The following is a 24,346-nucleotide window of genomic DNA, read 5'->3' as shown; positions in this document are numbered from 1 at the left end:
TTTTTTTTTTTTTTTTTTTTTTTTTTTTTTTTTTTTTTTTTTTTAACCTGAGTAGCCCGAGGTGACTTAATCAGGCCTGATCCCTCACAAAAAAAAGGGCTTGAATGGCTGGAAATTAAGGATGATGGTCATCCCAGGAAATGCAACTCCCATTTCACAGCATGACCCTCTCACCTCTCAAGGCTCCTTTCAAAAGCTTTTTTTTTTTGGTAACAGGCGTTACCCAAAGCATCCCCTGGGTCTCCCCTCTTCACAGCTCAGCAGGTTTAATCCATTGCTGGAATTCGGGGGCTTCTGAACAACAAATGGCACCTCTAGGCTTTTTAAAATTTTATTATAACTTGGGGGGAAGAAGGATGTAAATGTTTGTTTTTCTCAAGGGGTGGCTGATGGCTGGATTTGGGCTGGAAGGACCCTGATGTCCAAGTAAAAAGGAAGAGGACTCTGAGTGAGGGGAGGAGTGTGTAATTTTTTTACAGTTTAACAGCCTCACTCGGTGCTGGGATGTTGGGAGTGGTGGTGGTTGTGGTTTCCCTTTGCTCCCCCTGCCCCTCCCTGAGTCATCCCAGCCCTGAATCACCCTCCTGCTCTGCTGAGATCATCTCCAACCCAGCCCCCGAGAATGGCTGCAGCATCCCTCCAGCAGCCTCTGGAATATAACTGTGGGTTCCTGCCCTCCTTTGATCCCCCCCACTGAACATTAATTAAAGCTTCCAACCCCGTGGCATCGTCCAGCACAAATTGAGTCCCTGGGACCGAACCACAGGGGGATGCTTGGATCCGCCTCGGTGAAGCAGGGACCATGCCTCCCCCTCCCCACAGATAATCCAGGCTGGTAGCATTCCTGGGAAGAAATCTGCTCCTTTTATTCAGGCTGGTTTTATTAAATAAACCAGGCAGGAGCTGGCTGGGGGGATTTGGGATTTGCTCGATGACTTGCTTTTATCATCCTAAGCAATCAGCGGCGGCACGGGAGACCTTTCACCCGTCCTTAAAAGAAACGGAATTGATGCTCCCTCCCGTGGAGGGAGAGTCTGTCCTGCCCTTTGTGTCAGGTGTTTTGGCAATCCCTTTTCCTCAGGTTTCATCCCACTCACCTAGAAATAACTCCTAAAAACACCCGTGCAGGTGATAATTAATCCGAGGGCTCTGTGGCTGCTCCAGCTAAAATTGCCTGGGCTTGCTGGTGCCAGCTCCCTGTCACCCTCAGGCAGTGCCAGGGATCCAAACTGCCGTGGGATGGGACATCTCCAGTGCCAAACCCTCTGGAATGCTGCAGGGATAACTGGGGGATGGTGCAGGGCCAAGGCGTGTTCTGGACCACTTCCCTTGGGTGTTCCCACAGCATTATCCCTGCACTGCTCCCCAGGCTGGGCCATCACAGCTGCAATCCCAAAGCCACTCTTTTTTTTTTTTTTTTGTGGATGTGTGTGGGTTTGGGGTGAGTTTGAGTGGTTTTTGTTAAATGAGGCTGGTGCTGTTCCTGGCAGGTGGGTTTCCCTCATCCACACTCCTCAGGGAAGTGGGATGCGCTCCACATCTTCTCATGTCATGCTCCCGTGCTTCCCACAGTGGGAAATGTGCTCCTGGAAAATCTCTCCAAACTGGAGTTGTGGCTGGGTACCAGCAGCAGTAAGTTATTTACTTCTTACAAAGCCACCCAAAAGGTAGATTATCAGATAAATTAATTAAATGATTAACCGTAGGTCTGCGTGTGAGCATCCAAGTGAGAGTGTCCAGGGCAAGGGACCCACCTGTGCGTGGAGCGCTGCACAGGTAAGGAAGGGGAAGTGTTCCTGTGCCTGTGAATAACCAGGGTATTTATCTATAAGGACATATTTCTGAGGGGGAATGGCTTTCAGCTGACAGAGAATAAGTTTAGATGGAATATTAGGAAGAAATCCTTCCCTGTGAGGGTGGTGAGGTTGCCCAGGGAAGCTGTGGCTGCCCCTAGATCCCTGGAAATGTCCAAGGCCAGGCTGGACAGGGCTTGGACACCCCGGTGTGTCCCTGTGGCCAGGGGTCTCGGTGGGCCCCCACACTGGGGAGGTGGAGAAGCCCAAGATCCACACGGAGCTCTGTGGCGGTGGAAAAACCTCACTGTTGCCCTTGGGGACTGGGCTGAGGCTGAGAAACCCTGTGGCTGCAGAAAAATGCCAGCAATTCCTGTCATTTCCCGTGCTCTGGCTGGTGGGAAGCAGGGAGAGATGCCGGCTGCATCCTCCCCCTGGAGCCAGGGCTGCTGTGTCCCCCAGGATGCCCCATCCCAAAACCATAGAGCTCCCTGGCTGTATTTTGCAGCTGGGGTGGGTCTGAGCAGTCCCGAAGAGCTGGGAAGCAGCACTGTCTCTTTCCCAGACGTACTGGGTGCTAAAATCCAGGGGGAAATAAGATAAACCCTCCGAAGGTCCCTGGGTGGGAGCAGAAATCACCATCTCTGGGGGGGAAGCTGCTGAGGTGGGAGGTGTTTGTATCCCCGTTCTCCAAGGGCCGTGAGGGCGTTTTGGCTGCTGCCTTTTCCCCAGAGATTCGCTGGAAAAGCCCAGCCAGCAGTGCCTGGGGGCTCTGGGGAGCTCGAAGCAATGGCTGGCCCTGCCTCAGTTTCCCCTTCCAGAAGGTGCCCCGGTCTCAGCTCTGGCACTTTAAACTGGGCTGTGGCTGTGCATTTCTCCACCTCCCAGTAAGGGAAGCGGGGCTGGAGGCTCTGCCCTGGTTTTTTGGCTCTGTATGGCCCCCAATGAAGGGGCAATAAGAGGGGACATGGTCCCCAGATTATCCCTTCCCCTGGGAAGGTATGGGGGGCGCAAGCTATGGTCATGACCCAGCTCCTTCCTCTGCACCACAGCCACTTGTCCCAAGCGCTTCGGCTCCTAGCTGGCTCTGGAAATCCTCTCCTGGCAGCAGTGTCCATATTCCTGGAGCACACGGGGCATAAACAAGCCCCTGTGGGGTTCCAGCCACCCACCGGGGCTGGCTTGGTGGGAAGAGTGGCCTTTTCCCGGCTCCTGATCCCAGAGTGTCCTCTGCTGGGCACTGGCGTGCTGGTCCAGCCCCGGCCCGGCACATTCTTTCTCCGAGGGAAAATATTGAGCAGGATAAAGCGGTGAGGGTGAGGAGAGTGAAGGGAGGAAGAAGAGGAGGATACCTGGTTTCTGCTGTTGCTTCTCTTTGGCTGGGTTAAAAGTATTTCTGAAATGAAATAAGTCATGGGATGGGCATTTTGACTTCCTTCCTTTCGGTTTTATTTCCCCTGCACTAGGGGGTTGGAACAGGGATATTTTTATATTTTTTTTTCTCTGTTGTGTTCCTCTGATCTGAAATCAAAGAGTTTTCCCCTTGTCCATGCAGAGAAAGTCGCTGGGTTGATCCAGAGCCAGTTTGCAGCAGGGCACTCGGAAAACATCTCAAGGACGTTTTGAAGAGGTGTGGGGTTGCTTTTTTTTTTTGGCATTGGACACTGCTGGGAGCCAGGGATGCTCAGAGAGGACTGAAGCCATTGTGGCTGTACTGTGACAGCCCAGAGGTCTCGTAGGGTCTCCTTTCCAGCTGCACTGCTGTCACCAGAACCTCGGGGACAGCCGGAGCTGTCACCTCAGGAACGTGTGGAGCTGCAGCAGCTGCATTTTCCAAGCAGGTCAGCCCTCACACACCGTGGGGAGTCTGCACACTCCAAAGAAAGGTTTCCTTCTGTGTGTGGTAGGCAGGAGCAAGGAAAGGAAAGTGCTGGATGGGATGGGGGTGGATGTCCATGGGCTGTGGGGACAGGCTGAGGACAGAGCCTTGAACTTCACACAGCTTCCTCTGAAATCCCCACTTTTCCAAACAGCCAGAGTAAAGAGCAGCAGCAGGTACTCGGCAGGACGCCTGTGCTGCCCCGATGTACTGGGATCCCCGCTTCAGAGCCCAGAATATTCACCTGGGAGCTGTGGCAGCCTCAGGATATCACCTCTCAGGAAGGACCAAGTTACCTGGCAGCAGGGACTGGAACGAAGGGGGCTTGTGTATCAAGGTGGCTTTTACACCATGGGGGATTGAGTCTGTCCCTTCTCCAGCTCTTTTTCCATGAACAAACAAGCATCCCCCCAATAATTCTCAAGACAGGAAACACAGCAGCCTTTATTTTTAGTATTTGGGGTTTATTTATAGGGATGGGGTTTGGGGTCTTTCCCTGAGCATCACTTACACAGAGCAAATCAGTTGTGGAGGTCTATAAGGAATGCTTACAAAGATGTCTTCATCAGCAGGTTACCTCCAGGCAAACCACATCTGCCTGATGGGAAATTTGGGGGAAACACCAGTGGTTTTCCAGCAGCTTCCCTGCCAGAAACCTTGGTTTTCTTCAGGGTCTTGTAAACACACAAGAAGCTGTGCATCAAGCTTGGTTTGCGTGACAGAAATTACGAGGGTACAACATTTGCCTCTCAGACAGCAGCAGCCACACAGAGATTTCAAACAGAAATCTGACCAGATGGTTCACCTAAAGTCCTCCAAAATCCCCACAGATCTCTGCTGCAGGTTAAAAGAAAAAGTCACAGAGAGTCCTCTGCACACTGAGAGGTGGAAGCCAGGGGCCTTGGATTCCACACTCAGACCTTCCCAAGTGACTGCAGCACTCCTACACAAGGCATTTTTAACAACCATCCTTAATTAAAAGGCCAAAATTAGATCAGTGGGACAACCCTTGCCATGGTGCTATTTCAAGGGATCCCTATGATTCCTTGACTGAAAAATCGTAGTGTTCTATTCATTGCAGTGAAATTTTAGCTGTTCCCTGACCCCAACGCTGGGTCCGGAGCAGGAGCTTCGTCACCCACCACGGTTTCCAGGTGCTAGTGGGACTTGGCTTTGGCGGGCTTCCCGGTCCTGCCCTTCTTGCAGAAGCACCTGCGGCAGCAGCAGAGGCAGCACTTGAAGGAGATGAAGAGGGAGAGGAGCGTGACGGCCGCCAGGAAGGCGATGACGTCCAGCGAGTGGTACTGCACCCAGTTGAGGTCGTGGGCGGCGGGGCGCAGGTGAGGGGCCCCCTTGTGCCTCATCACAAACTCCACCCAGTGCACGGCCAGGTCCAGAGGGTGGATGGGTCTGTCCAGGTGCAGGTCGGAGAGGCGCTGGATGTTCTCCTTGTACCTGCAGAGAGAAGGCGTTGGGAGAGGGGTGGCGCTTCAAGCGTGGGGTTGATGCCTTAGGATTTTTAGCTTTTATGCTTTTCTGCTTTAGGGTGTAACTCTAAAACTCCTTAGCTTGTCGGCTACTGTTCTCCTGTTCTATTCAGACAAAATAAAAGCCCTCTAGGCCTGAAACTCAAGGACACCTTATTGCCTCAGGACTTGAAAAAATGTAAATAACAGTGAATTGTGGGGGGAGCAAACCGGGGGTATATGACTTCATTACCTGAAGCTGTAATCGAAGGATTAACCCCTGCTATGTAAACGGGCCAAACTCATAATTGTCTGAAAAACTTCTGACCACCATCTATCTTGGGTGTAGCCTCTGGGAGGCTTCTGGCTGCCCAAGGTGTATCTATTGAAGGCCTTTAATGAACACCCATTTTATTTTCTCAGTCTTGTCTAGCCTCTGTTCTAGGTAGCCACTCCAAGGCATCAGTTTTCAGGCGCCCCAGATGGGACAAGAAAAGCTTCTGGAAAACCCTTGGACCAGAGAAACACCCAACCTTTTTTAAATACCCACTTTATTCTCTTAATCCTGTCTATCCTCTGTTCTAGGAAGCCACTCCAAGGCATCGGAACCACAGAGTGGGGTGGGTTGGAAGGACCTCAAAGCTCATCCCTCATGGGCAGGGACGCCTTCCACTAGGCCAGGTTGTTTCAAACCCCATCCACGACACTTCCAGGGGTGGAGCAGCTGCAGCTTCTCTGGGCTCTTGTGCTACTGAGCCCCTTGAGAAGGATAATGGCAAAGTTACAGGCCCAGGAAGTGCTGTTTCCAATGACAAAAATTTAAAAGAAAAAGAGGGAATGCTCATTTTGGGCTCTCAGCAAAATCTCTCGGGTGAAGGTCTCTGGCTGAAAGGGATAGAAAAGCTGACCAGCTTTTCCAGCAGCATTATTATTGTTTTTTGTTAGTAGTAGCGTTATTGCTATTATTGCCATAAAAATTGGGTAGGAAACAATGTCAATAAGCTGCTGTTTCTCAGGAATGTGGTGGAGTTTCTTAATCCTTGACATCCACGAATGGGAGCTTGAAGAGGAGAGCTCTTATGTCCGAAAGAAATCTCTGTTCTGCCTTTAAACCCCTTGGGCGTGCTGACTGCAGCACTGTGATCGACCCTGGGCTTCCTCAGTGCGTCCCTGCATGTTCCTCCTGTTCTGTGCTGGAATTGTCCAGCCTTGCAGAGGCAGGCAGCATCTCTCTGTGCTCACAGAATTCCTCGTGAGCACTGAGGGGGGGAAAAAAAGCCAGACAAAACTCACCTGTAAGATAAATAAGTGATAAATATGTCTGACAAACCCTTTTCAGACTCCCCACCGACCTGTGTTACCACAGGCTTGGGAACAAAAGCTGTTTGCCACTTGTGTCAGTCCTCTCCGTCACTGCCTTGGCTTTGAGAAAGTGACACATTTTTTTGGCAATTTGATTTCTTCCATTGCGTTCATGGACCATCTCCCCTGCTCCCTGCATCCTCCCTTCTCAGCCACTTCTTGTCCCCTAAAGGGGAGAGCCTGAAGTCAACCCGGGGCGAGCATCAGCTCCTCCGTGGAAGCAGCTGCTATCAAATCCATACTTCTGATAAAAGGAGCCATTTAGGAAGGAAAAACGCTGTGTTAAGCTGGAAGTGAGCGTGCTGGGGGCTACATGGTAAGAATGGGGAAGGCTGTGCCTCGGGTACTGACTTTTTATCGTTGATCACTGCTTTCAGGGCGGTGGAAATGTCGTTGGAAGTCATCTCCAGGATGTTCAGCGTCAGCCCTGCTCCCCGGGACTCCACTCTCTTGGCGTTGTCCATCTGGTCCCCAAACAGAGGCATCAGCACCATGGGCACTGCATTGCATATTCCCTCATAAACACCATGGGAGCCTCCGTGGGTGATAAAGGCACGAGTCTTGGGGTGAGCTGTGGAGGGAAACACAGGCTTGCTTAGCTCCTGGAATTGTTGACTCCCGGCAACGTGTCCCTGGGGAAAAGAAACATGCACAAAAAAGGGCCGCAGTTGGGATAAATCAAGGATTTGGGGCTGTTGTGAGCATCACCCCTCGTGGCCAGACTCAGGGACTGGAGTGCTGTAGACCTCTGTCTTGGTTTTGGGTAATCCTCCAACTTCAGGATTAAACCAGAGCCAGGAGAGGTTCAAAAGGATGTTATGATTAGTTTTCACCATCTCTTCCATGGTAGTGAAGGTCTCTCACAGCTGAACCTGTTCTCTTACCAACAGATGCTCTCCTGGCAACAATTCCATCACTTTAAAAGCCCAAAGACCTGTCTGGAAGCGCTCCCTCGAGGACCGTGAAGTTTCTTTTCAGGCCAGAAGACGGGACAAAAACACCGCTGGGTGCTGAGACTGCTTAGTCAGACATAAAGACTCCCATCTTTGACCGGTCCTGAAGTGTTGGAAAAACCTTTTCAAACAGAGCTGTTTCATAATTTGGTGATTCCCAGCTAAGTTACTAAAGGACAAGCCCTGGCTCCAACAGCAAAGGCTGCAAGGAAGGTTTGTGTCCCACAGTGATGGGTCAAGGGATGGTAACTCACACCTGACCCACGGATGATGCCCTTGGGGCCTCACAAGAGCAGCCCTGGAGCACCAGCACCACCATGGTGTGTCAGACCTACCCAGGAGGTCGTTCTGAGGCAGCCACTTGACGAGCTTCACGTTTTTGGGCAGGTTGGGGGGTGCCTTGCCCGTGTAGCGCCACAAGACCTGGCAAGGGAAGAAAAGCCCACGTCAGATCCCAGCAGGAGAAGGAAGGGAGCGCCTGAGAACAGCATGGAGCTGCTCTGCTGGAAGGGGAAGAGGGAATTGGTACCGTCTGAGGGACTGTTCCCAAGGCCTCTGCGATTTCCATGGCTTTCTTCATGGGAATCTCGGACACCATGGAGCCCAGTGAGAAGACAACGATGCCGTGTTCTCCAGAGGCATTCACCATGGCTTCAAATTCCTGCCAAAGGAAAGCAAGCCTTTAGTCAAAGCCCTTTCTCTTATCAGAGGTTGGAGTTGCTGCCACATTCCCACAAAACTCTCTGGAAAGGCAACAGAACCAGCAGTGAGCACAATGTAATTAGGACCAGGAAAACGAGTCGTTACTGACAGTTCCGCTTCCAAAGCAGCACAGCCAGCAGGTCCAGGGAGGGCATTCTCCCCCTCTCCTGAGACCATACCTGGAATCCTGCATCCAGATCCAGGGTCATCAACATGAGACGGACATGGGACCTGTTGGAGCAAGTCCAGAGGAGAACCATGGAGTTGACAAAGAGGCAGGAGCACCCCCGCTATGGGGACAGGCTGGGACACTGGGGTTGGTCAGCCTGGAGCAGAGAAGATTTTTGTGTGGGGACCTCAGAGCCCCTTTCCAGTGCCTGAAGAGGCCCAGAAGGAAGCTGAAGGGGGACTCTTCGTGAGGAACTGGAGTGATGGGACAGGGAATAATGGGCTCAAATAAAAAGAGGGGAATTTTGTGTTAGATATCAGGAAGAAATCCCTCCCTGCGAGGGTGGGCAGGCCCTGGCACAGGCTGCCCAGAGAGGCTGTGGCTGCCCCAGGATCCCGGAAATGTCCAAGGGGAGGGTGGATGGGGCTTGGAACCACCTGGGATGGTGGAAGGTGCCCCTACTGATGGTAGGGGGTGGGACTGGATGGGCTTTAATGTCCCTTCCAGCCCAAGATGTTCTATGTTCCTAAAGAAAATGAGTCTTGGGGAAGTAAAAATGGGCACATTTAACCCAAGCCTAGATTCAGAGCTGATGTTCTTCCTTTCAGGCCATGCAGCTGCAAGAGAGAATTAAAATCCTGGAAGAGGGTTCTGACAGCAGGTAACTCAAATTTCTGATGTCTGGGTTTATTGTATCTGCTTTGGGTATGATAACACTGAACTGCTGCCAGTTTTGTCTCTCTTTTGTTTGAGTGATTTAAATAATAGAAGGAGATCTAGCACTGGAATCCAGGAACAAAAGGATTCCAATGAAGCAGAAAAAAACAGCCCAAGGCTGGAGCAAAAATTCTTTGAAATAGAAAATTGTTTGGTTGAGCCAAGGAAGGAAAGGCAAAACTGGAGGAAATTGTCGTAGGCATCAGAGTTAAATAAGGGGAATACAATGAACTAAATGCTCCTGTAAGTCTGGCAATTTCCATGTTATCTCTGGGATCTGAGGGGATAACCAGAGAACCATGGAATGCTTTGGGTTGGAAGGGACTTTAAAAATCACCTCATTCCAACCCCCTGCCATGGGGAGGGACATCAGGGACTGATTGTCCGTTTACGCTCTTTTCCATATTTTTGTGGCTGTCTCAGGGCATATTTAATCCTATTTATATTCTGTGGGACATTACTTTGCTTTTTTAGATGTTTTTTAGCTCCAAGGTCTGACTTTCTGCTCAGAAGTTCTCGTACTATGAGGAAGTTCTTTTCAGCCCTACTTTGGGGATACATAGATTATTTTAGTAGTGGTTTTAATCAGCATCTGCTCATACTTTTACAAAATATCTGCAGTGCAGACCTGTGGAAAAATAAGAGAAATGGGAGGATATCTTAATGGAAAGTGGGAGATATCCCATACTGAGGAATTTTGGCAGAATTGAAGCAAAATACAGTTACAGTGCAGAGTATTTTACACAAAAGTGGGAGAAGTGCTGCTTCACTGGTGGCGGGGATTTCATTCGGGCATGTCTGAACTGTCTGAAGTTCATGGAACATCCTCAGCTGGAAGGGACCCACAAGGATCGTGCAGTCCAACCCATGGCCCTGCACAGACCCCCCAACAATCCCACTCCATGCATCCCTGAGAGCTCCTGGAGCTCTGTCAGCCTGGGGCCATGCTCATTCTCTGGGGAGCCTCTTCAGTGCCTCAACACCCTCTGGGAGGAGAACCTTTTCCTGATCTCCATCCTGACCCTGCCCTGAAAGCTCCAGTGGCTCCCTTGGGTTCTGTCCCTGGCCACAGAGAGCAGAGACTGGAGCTGTCCTTCCACTGTCCCTCTTAAGGAAGCTGTAGAGAGGAAGAAAGGAAAAGGGAATGGAAACAGATAGGAAAAATTGAAAAGAAAAAGGCTTCTTTCTTTTTTTTTTTTTTTTTTTTTTTCTGTGCGGGTTTGACTGAGAATGTAGAGGTGTCCCACAAAAGTAACTTTTCCCTCATTGCTCAAGGCATGCAGCGGTGCAAAATGCATTCCCAGCCACTTTCTCCGGGCATCATTTACTCCAGCCTGGGAGCTCCATCTCCTGGAGAGAGCTCACAGCGCACCCACAGGTAAACTCCAGGGCAAAAAACGGGAACTAACCTGGGGTAATCTGTTTTCCCGATTGCAGCCTATGCCTCCGACCAAGACCATGTTGGGCATGAGGGGCCTGGGGTACTCAAAGACAAAGTCGTATTTCATGAGCCAGACAGCGGCGTGGCTGAACAGCTCGGGCACGGTCACCTCCCGCTGCAGGAACTCCCGGATCAAGGGATCATAGGGAGAATAAAGGACAGAGCAGGCCAGTGAGCTGCCCACGGCGGCCAGGAGGTTGCCCAGGCGCTGCCGGAAGGACATGTGGTCCGTGGAGCGCGTGAAGAACCGCGGGACGTAGGAAGGAGGGCTGGGACACATTGTGGCCTGGAACTCCAGACTGCACGGCAGCCCCCGCAGGAAGTACACGGAGGGCAGGGACAGATGTTCCGCCAATATCTGCCCACATGGGAAGAAGGGATCCATAAAGACGGAGTCAAATTTGCTTCCCTCGAGGTATTGGATCAGCTCTTTGTTGGACAGGAGACGCTTGCAGGACTCCAGGAACATGTTTGTAAAATTGGCAATTTTGGAGAGTTTTTCCAAGAAGGGCTGAGGTGTGAAACTCCTGTGGCCCATCTGTTTGAACTCTGCTTCCACAAACTCCTTGGTGTAGGACACAGGGTAGGTTTTCAAAGTGTAAAGCGGGGATGAATGGATCCGCAAATTTATCTCCGGCGCAACAACCACGATTTCGTGTCCCTTGTCCCTGAGCTTCTCCACGACCGGGCGCATGCTGAGCCAGTGGCTGCCATCGATGGGCACGACCAAGAGCTTCCCACCTTCACCAGAGGCCCACAGCAGGAGGAAAAACACAGCCCAAGAGGCAAGAGAAAGAAATCCTGGCTTTGGAGAAACCATTTCCCCGGTGCCGCTAGCAAAGTTTTAAACGGCAGTGAAACTGTGGCCGAGGAATGACTTGCGGGGTGCTTCCCACTTGAATTTTAACTGAGGTGGGTTTTTAATTTTTAACAGGCAGAAACTGGGGTAATTTTTAACTGTGGGTAAATATTGGGTTTATGATCTGTGCGCAGGGAATGCTTTCAGTGAGTGGGTGCCGCGAGGTGAAGCTGAATGTTCGGATTGACAGTAGGAGGGAGGAGTGACCAGCTGTCTGTGGGGCTGAGAGGCTGAATGAGAGCCACGAGTGGGACTGACCCAACAATCACTACAGCATTAACATCCAGTTAATGATCAACCCCCTGCCTGGAGTCCACTGCACTGACTGGACATAGAACACGGCACAGATCTGACCTTTGGATTGCTTTGTCCCCCCAGAGCGTAACCGAGAAGCGAAGATTGACAGAGGTTTGATAGGGAGTGGGTTGTAAAAGTTTATCTCCAGATTTGTTGCTCTGTCACAGCAGTTATCAAAGTGAAAGCCCTGAATTTACAGTAGTAAAGTTTTGTAAGGTGAGCAATAACTCCTGCTGTTGCTGTTCTGAAAGCAGAATAAACTGGGGATATCTGCATTATTTGCACAGCACGAGGGGAATCCGAACAAGGGACAGTAGCTACAATCCTGAAGGCTTCCTTTCCCGACCATCCTCTTATTTGCTGTCTTCCACTGCTGTTTGCACAAATCCAGAGGCAACAGAGCTCCCTCTGCCGTCTTTGCACGCCCTTGGTTTTGGGCTGCTAGTGCACATGGAATCATGGAATATCCTCAGTCAGAAAATCCTGACCCATATGGATCAGTGATCCAAAGCCTGGCCCTGCACAGACACCCCTACAATCCTACCCTATGCATCCCTGGAGTGCTGTCCAAACTCTCCGGGAGCTCTGGCAGCCTCGGGCTGTGCCAAATCCCTGGGGAGCATGGGCAGCGCTCCAGCAGCCCTGGGGGAAGAACCTTTCCCTTCCCCCTCCCCTGATACTCTGTGCTTCACCCAGCTTCATGTTCAGTGGCACAGCAAAAGTGCCTGGGCATATCCACAGAATGAATTCTTTATTTCCAATTTTTGTGCAATCAAGTCTTTTGAAATTAACTGGCATTCCACATCCCTTAGGGATATGAAATCCTCTGACCTAGAATTATTTCGTCATTTACCTGGATATAGAGCCACGAGTGATGGTGACAACTCGACCTAAGCTCTCCTGGAGAGAAACCCTTCAGCAAGCCTTGTAATCATCTCAAAGCCTAAGATTCCCACTCCCATGCCATCCTGGGATTTGATCACACCCTGCCTCAAGCGCAAATATCACTACAGGAAACACTTAAGCAAAAGCACATCTTGAACAAGCACCAACACCACCCTCACGGTAAAGCAATGACAAACCTTTGAGAGTGGTTTCTTTTGCTGACAGTTGATACCTCCAATATAGACCATGTTGGGCATGATGGGGCGCGGATACTCAAAAACAAAGTCGTATCTCATCAGCCAAACTGATGCTTGACTGAACAGCTCCTGTATGGTTACGTCCCTCTGCAGGAACTCGGAGGCCAAGCTCTTGTAGTTCAAATAAAAGAGGTGACAAAGCAAAGGCTCTGAGAGCCCAATTAGGAAGTTCTTCACACGCTCTGGGAACGTCATGTGGTCGGAAGCAGATGAGAAGGTTCTGGGCACATAGGATACAGGGCTGGGAGACTGCGCGGCGTTGTAGTCTAAGGTACAAGGAAGGCCACGCATGAAGAACACAGAGGGGAGGGTGAGATACTCAGCCAGAATTGGCCCACAGGGCAGCACAGGGTCCATCATGATGGCATCGAATTTGCTGTCCTGGAGGTATTTCATGAGATCTTTGTCAGATAAGAGATGCCGACAAGCAGAAGAGAACATGTTGGTCATCTCTGAGATATTGCTGAGTAAAACTGAGAGTGTTAACTGAAAGCTCTTTTCCCCCAGCTCCTGGTAGGATCGGTCCACAAACTCCTGGGTGTAAGGCACTGAATATGTTTTGATGGTGAAGGACTGGGAGCTTTTCAAGAACAAGGCAGCATCAGGAACCACGGCCACGATTTCGTGCCCCTTCTCCCAGAGTTTCTCCAGGACCATACGCATGCTCAACCAGTGACTTCCATCCTGAGGCACCACCAAGAGCTTCCCACTGTCTGCCAGATTCCAGAAAGCCAGGAAAAGCACAAGCCCAGCATGTACCTGGTGCCTCCACATAACTGTTAGGGCAGTTATGAACCGTGGGGCAGGAAAAGAAACGGGCTGCTCCTCCTTATGTTGTTCAGCAGCATGTGGAGAAAAATCTCCTTGTACCTCATTTATATCGTGGTGGACTATAATGTTTATCTCTACAAAATGATACAGGTTATTGGAGTTCAAAGACCACATTGCTGATAAAAGCCTTGATTAAAGTGCTGTTGAGGCACCTATGCTTCCCTATGCATTTAAGCTATCTTGAATTATTCAGAATAATCAGCAGAAAAAGCAGTGTTCGTGGAGGAGTTTTACTGTGCCGGGGTTGCTTCAAGTGACTCACTGTGTACTCAACTGTCCGAGGCCAGATTCAAGTCAGGAATCAAATTTATGGCCACTACACAGAGCTTACAATCACAAGAATTGTGTTGCACCGTCGACACGCAAGACCTAAACCCCCAACCTTTGCTCAGGAAGGTGGCTGGAGCTCACAGAGAATGTTCTCCATGGCTAGCAGGAGCTGGCACACAGAGCAGCGAAGTCACCAAAGTTTGGGTAACACATTAACCAACCACCTTTCACCTTTTTTAGCAAAACAGTGATACAGCAGAAAGCACAGTTTGTGCTCAAGAGGGGCCATCAGAGTTCACAGGTAAGTGGCTCAAGGCTAAACATCTCTCTGAAAAGCAATGATGTAGCAGAATATGTGGCTCTTGCTCAAGAGAGGCCACGGGAGTTTGGGGTGAGAGGCTATAGGACAAATGTGCTTGAAAGTTCTTAATAACAGTCCCTTTCCCAAATTTCAGATGGCTTGGCTGTGGTATAAGGTATGTAAGTCCACACTCGTGGACAGAAGGGCCTGGCCAAGCAGATCTCACCTGCCATTAAGGCATATTCCACATGGACAGGGAAAAGCTGGATGCCAAAACTTTGCAAGTTTACAAAAGCAATACAAGATATGCGAATGGTAACTGGACAAGAGCTGGCTGGAAAAGACAGATTCTTTTAGACCCCCCCAGCCAAGCACTCCTGAACAGAGTGCATCTGAACAGAGAACTCTGAGCAGTTTCTCCAGGCCTGGAAGAGTTCTCTTGGAGCAGGTAGGAATGATGGGAAGTCTGATCCATGAAATGGCTACCTTTGCCAAAGGCACCTCAGTGTGATAAATACACTCCAAGGCTAATCCTTAGTGTTATTCCGAGATTAAGACTAAGTGTATCCTAAAATGTTTATTTGGAGAGGAGATCCTACATGTGGCCTTTTAAAGAAAAGGGGTTCTTAAAAGCCAGCAAGAAGGACTGTAATGTTTATGGAAAATGCACTAAATAGGAAGGAATTTCAGACATTAGTGGGGAGGTTTAGATTGGATATTAGGAAAAATTTCTTCATGGAAAGGGTTGTCAAGCACTGTCCAGGGCAGTGGTGGAGTCACAGCCAAGTGTTCAAAAAATGTGTGGATGTAGCACTTGAGGACACAGTTTGCTGGTAGACCTGACAGTGCTGGATTAATGGTTGGACTCTGATCTTAGAGGGTTTTTCCAACTTTAACAGTTCTGTGATTTGATGCAGTCCTATTCTGCAGCTGGTGAAGCAGAACTGTGGAGCTCTAGCTGGCAGTAGGGTAGCACTGAAAGACCAGAAAACTACAGGAGGTGGAGGGAAGAGATTCTCACCTGTCAGGGCTGTATTTCCACATTTCTGTGGTAAAAAGATCTCAAATAATGAGTTGAAGCAGCATTAAACAACCCTTAAGGTGGCAGTACGTCCTCAAGTAGTAAACTCTGAGTTGAAGAAACACTCCTACCATGCATAAAGGCCTCTCAAATCTGTTATCTGGTTATTTGGTATGTAATCACTCCCTCCTAGTGAAGTTCTGCTAACATTTCAGCCAAGTGTGTATCATCTGTGAGACACTAATACAAAACTCTATAAAACAACACTAAAGAGGTCAAAACCCCAAAGCTTCAACCCAAGCCCTCGAGGCCAAGCTCAGAAAAGTAAAAACAAAACAAAACAAAACAAACCCCACCAACTCAAAAAGTTCAGGAAATTTCAGCAAAAGTTCATAGAAGTTGTGGCACTGGATTTTGAGCAGCACATGAACACCCTTCATGTGTTTACAAGTGCAGAGATTGAAGTCCACAGGTCCAGCCCATTCCAAAGGTGAGATAGCAGGAGAAAGTCAAGCACAAGTACAGAACAGAGTGCCAAGGTTGTAAGCTGGAAACAGTACAGTAAATATCCGAGCTAAGGGAATCCAAGATTATGCTCCCTATAAAGCCTACAAACCCTGGCAGGCAGCCTGTGCCTCTTTTTAACACCCTAAATCCCTTTTAAATTCAGTGGGTGTATCTACAAAAAAGAAAATCTGTGGCTCTTGACAGGCTGATTTGGATTCCTTTTGGGGCATGGTGTGAAAAAATATCCCCCTCTTTTGCTCTAAGCTTGCTGCATTTCAGTGTTAGTCATAGGACAAATATTGGGAGAAACTATCGGATCCCCTTGCACCTTTAGCTATGATTTTCCAGATTTTACAGACCTCTGCCATAATTATTTTCATAGGTTTAGCTGTACACTTTCTCCTTTTCTGGCCTGAGGGCCAAGTTTGAATCCCCTTAAAAATCCTCCAGTTTTACTGTGTGAGATTGGGCTTTTTCTGAAATTTCAGCCTCATCTCAGCATTTTATAAAGCAAATATCTGAAAAACCCAACAGGAATAATTATTATTAAAAACAGAATCTATGAAGATACACGGCAAACCAGAAAATCTACTTGAAAACACATTAAAAAAAGGCTGGCATGAATCCAACACTCATTTTAGAAGAATAAAGTAACTTATACTTTGCTTTTTCAATGCTGGATGAAAATTTAACTAAGGAGCATCACTAGCCTGGGATATACGGGCTGGAAAAATGAGCCTATAAAAGCCTCATGAAGGTCAGCAAAGGCAAATGGAAAGTTCTTCCTCTGGAATGGGATAATCCCATGCCACAAGACAGGGGCACTACAGCATGACTGCAGGAGATAATGAAAAGTTAAGGAAAAAATGACATTGACTAACAGGATAAGAGATAACAATTCATAAGCTGCAACATGGAAAATTTGAACAGGATACAGGAATTAATTGGATATAATAAGGTGTGTTCACTATAAGAGATATTTAAAAATTGACAATACAGAGAAAGGAACAACCTTGACCTGAACATATTTTGACAGGCTGTTCTCAGACAGACCTCTAATGGCCTTCCAGATGAAAATGTTTTATGAGCCTCTGACAATTCAAAGCACAGAAAATCCTTCTTTAAGGAATGGAAAGAAAAAAAAAAACCAACCAAAAAACCCCCAACCCACAGTTGTAGACGAAATCAGCCAGAGCATAAATGGAGACCCTCTCAAATCAGAAATTGTCTTGCACCATAACAACAGCAAAAGCTGACACGGAGCAGAGGCACAGGATCAATGGGGAGTCTTCCAAAGCTAATTCCATATACAACCCTTTCTCCGCCTTTCTACTCTGATAATCCTTCTCAGACTCCTGAACCAGCACCTCTCTACAAAGCATGAGCAGTTGCAAATCCACCTTTCTGACCAAAGCTGTGTTTCAGCTTCCCCGAGATTTCCAAAGCCTGCAAGAACAAAGGAAATCAGAGCGTGACCCACCTGATTTAGCTTCTTGTGAGCACAGTTCACTCCACTAATCAAAACCATGTTGGGCATCAAGGGTTTTGGGAAGTGCAGGACAAAGTCCAGCTTCATGAGCCAAATGGAAGCCTGGCGCAGGAGATCTGGCACGGTCACCTCCCGCTTGAGGAATTCTGAAGCCAGTTCTGCATAAGGTTGGTAGACAATATCGCAGAGGAAAAAATTTGGGATCTCATAGATCATGTTCTTGACTCGCTGGAGGAAGGTCATGTGGTCTGTAAGGTCTGTAAATACTCTGGGGACATAGGAAGGAGGATTGGGGCACTGGGTGGCTTGATATTCAAAACCACATGGCATTTGCTGTAGGAAGTACACAGAAGGCAGGGAGAGATACTCCGCCACTATTGCCCCACAGGGTAGGAAAGGGTCTGTGAGGACAGCATCAAACTTGCTCTCCTCAAGGTATCTGATGAGTTCTTTGTTATGGATTAAGTGTGTGCAGGTGGCCAGGAACAAAGCAGAGGTCTTCTTTGCCTGTTGATACTGTCTAATAAATCTATCTAGAAAAGATCCATCTTCAAATAAATCCTTTATTGACCCTTTGAAAATTCCATCCATCTCTTCCTGCGTGAAAGGCACTGGGTACATTTTCATCACAAAGGTCTTGGACGGTTTGATCTGCAAGGAGACTTCAGGTGCCACCACGACCACCTCGTGTCCCCTCTGCTGGAGCATGTCCAGCACTTCCCTCATGCTGAGCCAGTGGCTCCCGTCCACTGGCACCACCAGGAGCTTCCCAGCAGCAGCCAGACCCAGCAGGGACAGGAGCAGAACCACAACAGGTGGAGAAGCGCTGAGCCCCGGGGCCATTCCTGCAGGGATCAGGTGAGTGCCTCCAGGGAAGGAAACCTGTGGCAGCACTGGAGCACTGGCAATTGCTCTGCGCCTTTATGCAGTCTGTGCCCCAGTCCAATGTTACACCCTTGCTTTATTTGGTGTGCAGTAAATTTGTAATCACTGGTGTGATAAAAGCCTGCATAGCCAGCAGCAGATTTCAGGCAGCTGATAAACATGGGGGATGCACCAGATAAACCTCATCTTTTATAACAAAACCTTTGGCACTTTTGTCACCTTTGAGCATCACCTGCCAAGCCACTGGAGACCCTTGAGACCTCTGAAATTGGGTTTTACACCTCACACAGCCATAACCAAGCCAAAATGTTCTGAGACAAGTCTGCAAACAGAAAGGCTACTTCTCAACAAGAGAGTCCCCAGGCTACCACCTTCCTCTGGTTTCCAGCTCTGGAAATACCCGGGTGAAGAAGCAGAAAATCCCACCAGCAAAGAAAGATGTAGTGAGGCAACAAGAACAGAAGCCTGAGGTGCAATGCTCAGTAAACACCCAACGCAACTACAACAGTTTGGTACTTAGAGATTACACCTGACTGCGAGGCTTTGCCAGCCCCACAGACTCCTTCATCACCCACTAAGAGAGTACCAAGTTACACAGAGTTACACAAAACCTCCCTGAATATGTGACACGAAAACAGCAAATGCAGAGCACACTTTACACGTGAGAAGGTACAGCACAGCTGCCTACAAATGGAAAGGGAGAGAAAACTTCATGAGCCTACATCCAACCACCCAAACTGGGAACTTGATTCCCATCAGCAACACAGGACTCAAGCCTCCTGAAGACAGAAATCCATCACAGCACAAATTAAAGATAGAGTGTGACCCACCTGAGAGAGCCCCTTGTGAGCACAATGTACTCCTCCAATTGGAATGATGTTGGGCATCAAGGGTCTTGGATAGTCTAAAACAAATTCTGACCTGAGGAGCCAGACCGAGCCCTTGCGTAAGAGATCCTGCACAGTCACCTCCCTCTGCAGGAACTCCGAAGCCAGTTTTGAGAATTGGTCGAAGGCAAAACTACAGAGGAAAAAGCTTTGGGTGTCGAACAGGAGATTCTTCACTCGCTGGAGAAAGCTCATGCGGTCTGTAAGTTGTGAAAATGCCCTGGGCACGTAGGAAGGAGGATTGGGACACTGAGTGGCTTCAAAATCTAACCCACATGGAACTCCTCGTAGGAAATGCATGGAAGGAAGTGAAAGATGCTCTGCCAGTATTGACCCACAGGGTAAAAAAGGGTCTGTAAGGACGGCATCAAACTTGCTCTCCTCAAGGTATCTGATGAGCTCTTTGTTTTGCAAGAGCCATTCACAGCTGGAGACCTCCAAGTCAGTGATTCTTTTAATACTTCTGTATACTTTAAGAAATCTTTCAAAAAAGGATCCCTCTTCAAATGAAACCTGAAAGAATGCTTTGAAATCTTTCTCCATCTCTTCCTGTGTATAGGGGACCGAGTACATTTTCATCACAAAGTTCTTTGATGGTTTGATGTGCATAGTGACTTCAGGTGCCACCACAACCACCTCATGTCCCTTCTGCTGGAGCATGTCCAGCACTTCCTTCATGCTGAGCCAGTGGCTCCCGTCCACTGGCACCACCAGGAGCTTCCCAGCAGCAGCCAGACCCAGCAGGGACAGGAGCAGAACCACAACAGGTGGAGAAGCGCTGAGCCCCGGGGCCATTCCTGCAGGGATCAGGTGAGTGCCTCCAGGGAAGGAAACCTGTGGCAGCACTGGAGCACTGGCAATTGCTCTGCGCCTTTATGCAGTCTGTGCCCCAGTCCAATGTTACACCCTTGCTTTATTTGGTGTGCAGTAAATTTGTAATCACTGGTGTGATAAAAGCCTGCATAGCCAGCAGCAGATTTCAGGCTGCTGATAAACGTGGGGGATGCACCAGATAAACCTCATCTTTACAACAAAACCTTTGGCACTTTTGTCACCTTTGAGCATCACCTGCCAAGCCACTGGAGCCCCTTGAGACCTCTGAAATTGGGTGTTACACCTCACACAGCCATAACCAAGCCAAAATGTTCTGAGACAAGTCTGCAAACAGAAAGGCTACTTCTCAACATGAGAGTCCCCAAGCTGCCATGTTCCTCTGGTTTTCAGCTCTGGAAATACCCGGGTGAAGAAGCAGAAAATCCCACCAGCAAAGAAAGATGTAGTGAGGCAACAAGAACAGAAGCCTGAGGTGCATTGCTCAGTGAACACCCAACGCACCTACAACAGTTTGGTACTTAGGGATTACACCTGACTGCGAGGCTTTGCCAGCCCCACAGACTCTTTCATCACTCACTAAGAGAGTACCAAGTTACACAGAGTTACACAAAACCTCCCTGAATATGTGACACGAAAACAGCCAATGCAGAGCACACTTTACACGTGAGAAGGTACAGCACAGCTGCCTACAAATGGAAAGGGAGAGAAAACTTCATGAGCCTACATCCAACCACCCAAACTGGGAACTTGATTCCCATCAGCAACACAGGACTCAAGCCTCCTGAAGACAGAAATCCATCACAGCACAAATTAAAGATAGAGTGTGACCCACCTGAGAGAGCCCCTTGTGAGCACAATGTACTCCTCCAATTGGAATGATGTTGGGCATCAAGGGTCTTGGATAGTCTAAAACAAATTCCAACCTGAGGAGCCAGACCGAGCCCTTGCGTAAGAGATCCTGCACAGTCACCTCCCTCTGCAGGAACTCCGAAGCCAGATTTGAGAATTGGTCGAAGGCAAAATTACAGAGGAAAAGGTTTTGGGTGTCAAACAGGAGATTCTTCACTCGCTGGAGAAAGCTCATGCGGTCTGTAAGTTGTGAAAATGCCCTGGGCACGTAGGAAGGAGGATTGGGACACTGAGTGGCTTCAAAATCTAACCCACACGGGATTCCTCGTAGGAAATACACAGACGGCAGTGAAAGATGCTCAGCCAGGATCACACCACAAGGTAATACAGGGTCTGTAAGAAGGACATCGAACTTGCTCTCCTCGAAATAGCTCATGAGCTCTTTGTTTTGCAGCAGATGTTCACAGCTGCTGACTGCCAAATCACCGAGTTTTTTCATATGTTTATACACTTTCAGAAATCTTTTCAGAAAAGATCCTTCCTCAAATAATGAGTATAAAAATGCTTTGAAATCTCTCTCCATCTCTTCCTGGTTGTTGAGTGGGCCTGAATGCCTTTTCATCACAAAGTTCTTTGATGGTTTGATGTGCATAGTGACTTCAGGTGCCACCACAACCACCTCATGTCCCTTCTGCTGGAGCATGTCCAGCACTTCCTTCATGCTGAGCCAGTGGCTCCCATCCACTGGCACCACCAGGAGCTTCCCAGCAGCAGCCAGACCCAGCAGGGACAGGAGCAGAACCACAACAGGTGGAGAAGCGCTGAGCCCCGGGGCCATTCCTGCAGGGATCAGGTGAGTGCCTCCAGGGAAGGAAACCTGTGGCAGCACTGGAGCACTGGTGCTCGCTCCACGTTTTTAATTAATCTGTGCCCCAGTCCAATTTTACACTCTTGCTTTATTTGCTGTGTGGTAAATTTGTAATCACTGGTGTGATAAAAGGCTGCATAACCAGCAGCAGAGTTCAGGCAGGTGATAAATGTGGTGAATGCACCAGATAAACCTCATCTTTTATAACAAAACCTTTGGCACTTTTTTGACCTTCGAACTCCACCTGCCAAGCCACTGCAGCCCCTTGAGACCCCTGGAATTGGCTGTTACACCTCACACAGCCATCACCAAGCCAAATGTTCTGAGATCTGCCTGTGAACAGAGAGGCTGCTTGCCAACATGAGATCCCCCAAGCTGCCACCTTCCTCCGTATTCCAGCTTTGGAAATACCCGGGTGAAGAAGCAGAAAATCCCACCAGCAAAGAAAGATGTAGTGAGGCAAGAAGAACAGAAGCCTGATGTGCAATGCTCAGTAAACACCCAACGCAACTACAACAGTTTGGTACTTAGGGATTACACCTGACTGCAAGGCTTTGCCAGCCCCACAGACTCCTTCATCACCCACTAAGAGAGTACCAAGTTACACAAAGTTACCCAAAATTAGAGATTTTTGGGACACTTAAAACTGGATAAAGCAGAGATAGGAACATCCTAATCTAACTGTGAAACATGGGGGCTAAAAGTCAAAGAGTGATCAATTAGGTGTAATAGTCTGAACAATGTCTCTCGCTCAACATATGCTGGGCTTGACCGAGGAAGCAAGGCTATTGCTTCCAACAGCAAGATGAAAAGAATGTGAGGCTAGAGGATAAGAAAGAAACTGTCTGCTTGAGGCGGTGATGAGAAAGTCTGTTATGGCCAAGGCTAGACTTGGGGCTCAAACTGTGACCAAGAATCCAGTGAGCATACGCAAGAGGATGGAGTAAAAAGTTCAGATGAGAGGAAGACTTGTATTACTTCATCATGAAGACCACCGAGGACTACCAGAGGGCATTGCGCAGGCGCAAAACACTGATAAGCGAATTTTAATACAAAGCGAGAATAAGCGGAGTTAGGTGATGGATATGCATAGACTACCTAATGCGTATGTGATATCTTAGAGAATAAGTAGAGAAAGGTACATCTTTGGAGTTGCACATGCCTTTAGGAAAGATCTGCATCGCGCCCGCTACTGACAAAATACATACCTACTCTTCAACTAACTCTTAATAGTTGTGTAGTCTTTTTTCCACCAATCAACTGGACATGCTTTGACAGGAGGTTCTCAGAGAGACCTCAAGTGTCCTTCCAGATGACAATGTTTGAGGAGCCTATGACAGCCTATGAAAATCCAACATTAAAGAAAAAAAACAAGGACAGAATTGTAGAGGAAATCAGCCAGATTGGAACAGAGAACAAATGAACACATTTTCAATTCAAGGTATGTCTTGCATCACAAGCTCGAGGCTTGAAAGAGGCTCTGAGGAACCCACTGCAAACCAAACTTGGCCTGGAGCAGAGGCACAGGATCAATGGGGAGTCTCCCAGAGCTAATTCCATATACAATGCTTTCTCCACCTTTCTACTCTGATAACCCTTCTCAGACTCCTGAACCAGCACCTCTCTACAAAGCATGAGCAGTTGCAAATCCACCTTTCTGACCAAAGCTGTGTTTCAGCTTCCCCGAGATTTCCAAAGCCTGCAAGAACAAGGGAAATCAGTGCGTGACCCACCTGATTTAGCTTCTTGTGGGCACAGTTCACTCCACTAATCAAAACCATGTTGGGCATCAAGGGTTTTGGGAAGTGCAGGACAAAGTCCAGCTTCATGAGCCAAATGGAAGCCTGGCGCAGGAGATCTGGCACAGTCACCTCCCGCTTGAGGAATTCTGAAGCCAGTTCTGCATAAGGTTGGTAGACAATATCGCAGAGGAAAAAATTGGGGATCTCATAGATCATGTTCTTGACTCGCTGGAGGAAGGTCATGTGGTCTGTAAGGTCTGTAAATGCTCTGGGGACATAGGAAGGAGGATTGGGGCACTGGGTGGCTTGATATTCCAAACCACATGGCATTTGCTGTAGGAAGAACATGGAAGGCAGGGAAAGGTGCTCTGCCACTATCTGCCCACAGGGGAGAAAAGGATCTGTAAGGATGGCATCAAACTTGCTCTCCTCAAGGTACCTCATGAGCTCCTTGTTGTGGATTAAGTGTGTGCAGGTGGCCAGGAACAAAGCAGAGTTTTTTTTTGCCCGTTGATAAAGTCTTGTAACTCTTTCCAGAAAAGTCCCTTGTTCAAATACGTCCTGTACTAATCCTTGGGGAACTGCATCCATTTCTTCCTGAGTGAAAGGGACTGGGTACAATTTCATCAAGAGGTTCTTTGCTGGCTTGATGTGCAAAGTGACTTCAGGTGCCACCACAACCACCTCGTGTCCCTTCTGCTGGAGCACGTCCAGCAATTCCAGCATGCTGAGCCAGTGGCTCCCGTCCACTGGCACCACCAGGAGCTTCCCAGCAGCAGCCAGACCCAGCAGGGACAGGAGCAGAACCACAACAGGTGGAGAAGCGCTGAGCCCCGGGGCCATTCCTGCAGGGATCAGGTGAGAGCCTCCAGGGAAGGAAACCTGTGGCAGGGCAGCACTGGAGCACTGCTGGCTGCTCTGCGCTTTTATGGAATCTGTGCCACAGCTTAACTTTTGATCCTTATTTTGTTTGCTGTGTGGTAAATGAGTAATCACTAGTGTGTCAATAGGCTGCACAATCAGCAGCAGAGTTCAGGCAGCTGATAAATGTGGGGGATGCACCAGATCAGGCTCATGTTTCA

The 24,346-nt window shown here is 48.7% G+C and overlaps 2 protein-coding genes across 5 annotated transcripts in view; both read right to left on the bottom strand.

The window, feature by feature from the left end:
* Nucleotides 1-4,089: 4,089 nt before the first annotated feature.
* LOC120754938 (UDP-glucuronosyltransferase 1A1-like) overlaps nucleotides 4,090-24,346 on the bottom strand; it is a 59,969-nt gene continuing 39,712 nt past the window's right edge. For 3 of the 4 annotated variants that reach the window (XM_058421304.1, XM_040069266.1, XM_040069264.2), the window contains exons 2-5: nucleotides 7,983-8,114; nucleotides 7,789-7,876; nucleotides 6,852-7,071; nucleotides 4,090-5,127 (exon numbers count right to left, since the gene is read on the bottom strand). In XM_058421304.1, coding sequence (XP_058277287.1) covers nucleotides 4,830-5,127; nucleotides 6,852-7,071; nucleotides 7,789-7,876; nucleotides 7,983-8,114 — 738 coding nt within the window. In that variant the 3' untranslated portion in view covers nucleotides 4,090-4,829. Of the gene's footprint in view, nucleotides 5,128-6,851; nucleotides 7,072-7,788; nucleotides 7,877-7,982; nucleotides 8,115-23,255; nucleotides 24,108-24,346 lie in introns of those variants that run through there. The other variant, XM_040069265.1, reaches the window with a different exon arrangement.
* LOC120755014 (UDP-glucuronosyltransferase 1A1-like) lies at nucleotides 20,578-21,492 on the bottom strand. Its single transcript, XM_040069496.1, has 2 exons — nucleotides 20,638-21,492; nucleotides 20,578-20,586 (listed from the first exon to the last, which is right to left on the bottom strand). The coding sequence occupies exons 1-2, from the start codon at nucleotides 21,490-21,492 to the stop codon at nucleotides 20,578-20,580; spliced, it is 864 nt and encodes a 287-aa protein (XP_039925430.1).

This window comes from Hirundo rustica, chromosome 7, assembly GCF_015227805.2.
Source record: "Hirundo rustica isolate bHirRus1 chromosome 7, bHirRus1.pri.v3, whole genome shotgun sequence".
Taxonomy (NCBI): Eukaryota; Metazoa; Chordata; class Aves; order Passeriformes; family Hirundinidae; genus Hirundo; species Hirundo rustica.
This window is presented reverse-complemented; position numbering and strand designations above follow the sequence as displayed.